The sequence below is a fragment of the Anopheles coluzzii genome, chromosome 2, assembly GCF_943734685.1.
Source record: "Anopheles coluzzii chromosome 2, AcolN3, whole genome shotgun sequence".
Classification (NCBI taxonomy): domain Eukaryota; kingdom Metazoa; phylum Arthropoda; class Insecta; order Diptera; family Culicidae; genus Anopheles; species Anopheles coluzzii.
Genome location: NC_064670.1, coordinates 56,439,180 through 56,443,142, shown reverse-complemented (window position 1 = coordinate 56,443,142; position 3,963 = coordinate 56,439,180). Strand labels below are relative to the sequence as shown.

General features: G+C 45.7%; 1 protein-coding gene across 1 annotated transcript; it reads left to right on the top strand.

Annotated features, from left to right (window-relative positions):
* Window positions 1-451: 451 nt before the first annotated feature.
* LOC120952658 (cyclin-dependent kinase 20) lies at window positions 452-3,963 on the top strand. Its single transcript, XM_040372097.2, has 3 exons — window positions 452-1,225; window positions 1,407-2,072; window positions 2,498-3,963. Exons 1-3 carry the CDS (start codon window positions 1,022-1,024, stop codon window positions 2,543-2,545), a joined length of 918 nt encoding a protein of 305 aa, XP_040228031.2. The 5' UTR covers window positions 452-1,021; the 3' UTR covers window positions 2,546-3,963.

Genomic DNA, 3,963 nt, shown 5'->3' with positions numbered 1-3,963 from the left:
CAAACGTTAAGAACAGCATTTCCCTTCATGGGTAAATACACCCCCAGAAGAAAAATATTAATGATTATGAATACAGTAAGCGAGCGAAGTGGTAGGCTCTAGAAGGGACGTAGATCAATAATGATCTTGATTTTTTCAAGTTCAAATATATAGCTTAGGCCCCGGTCTGTGAAAATGTTGCGGAAGCATTTGTTCAATGACCTCACTTCCAGATTGTTGTCCAGATGCCAAAATCTAGCCACGTTAAACCATAAAAATACTAAAATTTAGGACAACATTATTTTGTATTCGTTTTGGTTTGCAAATGCGTTCGAAGATGTTCCAGCAACATGAAACGAATCGATTTGTTTCTGATACAGCAACAACGTTTCCGCTACATGAGTTTTACAGTTCGTTCTAACCAATTGGCAACTAATGTTTCCGCAACATTTTCATAGATCCTTACGCGTTCCTTACACTTTCGGCATTGGCGTTACCGTTTCCGCAGCACCAAACATCTGGTTGCCAAGGGTTACCGAAAACAACAAACAACCTTTACGATTAAGCATGGGTGATGTTTTTCCATCGCGCTGTTAGTATGTGTTTGTCCGCTGGCGTGTGTTACAGGTTGGCGCATGTTTGAGTGGCGGTTTTCGGCAGACCTACTGGGGCAAATGTCGGTTCCCAAAAGCAAAGCACACTTCGCCAGAACCGCATATACCGGTTGAACGAAGTGACGCTAATTCCATTCTACCCTTTTGTCTTTGGTTGGCTGCTGTCCTGCGGAGGCATGTTGTTTGTGCGATTTTTTATCGCTCGACACTAATTAAAAGTAAACATCCTGGTTGACAGACCTTTCGGTAGAGAGCAAAGTGCCGCAACAAAGTTAGAAGAGTAACCCTCGAACCCCCGTTCACAGTGAATGTTGAGGCTCCGGCATGGTGCAGTAACAGACACAATCTTGGGATTTTTCCCTAACAACGGAAACAAAAACAAACCTATCAGCCTGCCGCCGCCTTAATCTAAAAGTGTCCCAAACACAATGGACGATTATATGCCATCGCGCTATCAGCTGCTCGGCAGAATCGGTGAAGGAGTCCATGGAGTCGTCGTAAAAGCTCGTGACCTGCAAAGTGATGACAAGATGGTTGCCATCAAAAAGCTATCGTTGCGAACAAAGTTCGGGGTTATATCACTCAACACGGTTCGCGAAATTCGTGCCCTGCAGCACTGCCGGTGTGATAATGTGAGTATCCCGTTTGGCCGTAAGTACACAAACACACACCTTTTAATAGCCATTGGCTGGTTGATCGGTTGCCATAGCGACGAGGTTAGGACATTCATGTTGCAAGCATTGGGATCCTGCAGCTAAGTTAGTTTGGTATGAGGGATCGTTTTTAAAATTGCATTTTTTTTCACATTTACAGGTTCTAGAGCTACTAGATATGTATCCTGATTTGGCCGGCATATCTTTGGTATTCGAGTACATGCCGCACACACTGTACAGTAAACTAAAAGACGAAGAGAACCCCTTATCCCGAGCAACCGTTCGACGCTATACGGGAATGCTGCTGAAGGGTTTGGCCTACCTTCACGGGTTACGTTTGATGCATCGCGATATTAAGCCTGCCAATCTGCTCATTGATCGACATGATGTGCTCAAAATAGCGGACTTTGGATTGGCTCGCATCTACACCGAACCACAGCAGCAATCAAGCAAGGTGTATTCACCACAGGTTGCCACCCGATGGTACCGAGCGCCGGAAATCCTGTGGGGCTGCCAACGGTACGGTCCCTCGATAGACCTATGGGCCAGCGGAGCCGTCTGTGCTGAGATGCTTCGAGGTGTGCCGCTTTTCGCTGGCGCCACCGACATAGAACAACTGGCGCTGGTAGTCCGCACACTAGGCACTCCAAATCAGAAGGATTGGCCCGAAGTGCGAAGCCTTCCGGATTATAACAAAATCCGCTTTCCGAACTCGCGCGGAGAGCGCTGGGAGGACATCTTCCCCAGCTGTACCACTCGCGACGAGATCAGCCTGGTCGATGGGCTGGTGAGATATAATCCTGCTAAGCGTCTCACGGCCGAAGAGGTGGGTTTTTAACCTTTTGTGTTTTCCGGTTCGGATCGCTTCCTTCCTATTACATCCTTGTGAGAATTTTCTATGCTACCTGCTCAGCCGGGTTGTGCCAGCATTCGAAAGAGCAGTGGTGCATTGTAGTAGCATTTTTAAATCCCACTTTTTTGCTGCCCCTAACCCTGATTCCTTTTCAATCCCGGCAATGTTCCTGTGCCTAGCTATCCTGCTCCATCGGTACACTTTTATTTGTCTTTGTAACCTTCATTCATTTGCCGACTATTCGTTCCTGTATGTCTCTGTCCTTGTCTGGCTGACCTACCGTTGACCCTTGGCCCTCGCTTACACTGTACCACACAGGTGGTGCTGTGTACCACCACTATATTTCATTGATTTTTTTTTTTCTTATTTCTTTTCCTCTGATTATGTACGGTTTGTAGGCTTTACTTCATCCCTACTTCAACAACGCAGCAGCGAGTGCAAATTAATTCGCAACAGGCATCCTTCTCCGGCAACCTGCCCTGTAGCACACCCTGCTGATCGTGCGTTTATGCTACACCATATTTTAAAACCAGGAGGAAACGCCATGCTCACGCGTCAGAAGAGCGGAATAAGTAAAGGACCAAGCATTTTCCATTCCACTTTTCCATGACGGCGGAGCGGCAAGTTGAATTTCCGCAGGCAATTTTGAAGTCCTAGGCCTGGGTAAAAAGTCCTACACCCAGACCCTGTGAAATGTAACGGAACGTAGCACACGCATCACACAGGGAGCTGGAGTTCGTGTTTTGGAGAGTCCCATCGGTACATGAAACAATCGGGCATCCTGCATAATCCGGGCGAAACGGGCAAAAAGTACAAATACTACGAAACTCGAAGATAGCACACTCCGGTGCGGTCCGGAACGTCTACCAACAAAGCAGGAACGCGACTGCAGAAGCTCTGAGGTTCTACCGCGCAATTGGTTCAGCTCCGAAACCAGCGCTCCTTCCGTGCAGTCCGAACACGAACTGTACAGAGTACACCATTAAACGGCAATGAACTTTCTCTCACTCTGTTGCTCCCAATTACTTGGGGCGTGATGTACTGGTTGAGCTTCCGAAAGGTGAACGAAGCCAGTCGGAAAGATACGCGCGTCTGATGTTTTGCGATGGATGAAAGAGGCTACTGGCGGTGAAGAAGAATAGCACTAAACTTCTGGTGTCAGGAGCAAATCCACACAATTATGCCATTCGAACTTTCTCATGTGTCGTATCCCAGAGTACGCAGCATGCATGAAACGTAACGTATCGCGGTACACACATAGTATCTCTCTGTTCGCTGTTCCGATTCAGGAGACCTGTTGAAAAATAATATATCCAAGTTACAACCTACGCTGAACAGCTTGCGCGAACGCATGGAATGGTGCGTATCTTTTCCAGTAGCGTTATTATTATATTAATTTAAAATGCCAAATGAATATGCAACATCAAAATGAAACACATAGCGCAACACTTTATTGTGTGGCTTCCTTGGTAAAATCACTCGGCGGCAAATCAGACCTTGAACTCGTTGTAATGTCACTAACATTAAGCACAGTTTTACTCAAGTGCTTAATGCGTATCCATTGTGCTGTCAAATCAGCTGCCGATTAATTGGAAATGTTAACATCAAATCGAATCAACTAAAACTGGGTAGCTTTTTCTTTCCAGCAGCGTCTTCGTTATCCTGTACCAATATTTCAAGGAACGGTTTAACCGGGGAGTAATTCAATTTTCATTAATTTTGGCTGTTCTGCTTTAAGCTAACGGCTTTAAAGGCTGAATGTCACATTATCGAAAGAAAATTGAATTGCATAACACAGTTTCTCCTGCAACTTTATTCAATTATTTACACCATAACACTGAGTGTAAATTGCCATTCCATTAAT

Coding starts and splice junctions, on each gene's coding strand:
- LOC120952658 (XM_040372097.2), top strand. CDS start 1,022: ATGGACGATTATATGCCATCGCGCTATCAGCTGCTCGGCAGAATCGGT. Junction 1,226..1,406: donor AGCACTGCCGGTGTGATAAT/GTGAGTATCCCG, acceptor TCACATTTACAG/GTTCTAGAGCTACTAGATAT. Junction 2,073..2,497: donor AGCGTCTCACGGCCGAAGAG/GTGGGTTTTTAA, acceptor TACGGTTTGTAG/GCTTTACTTCATCCCTACTT.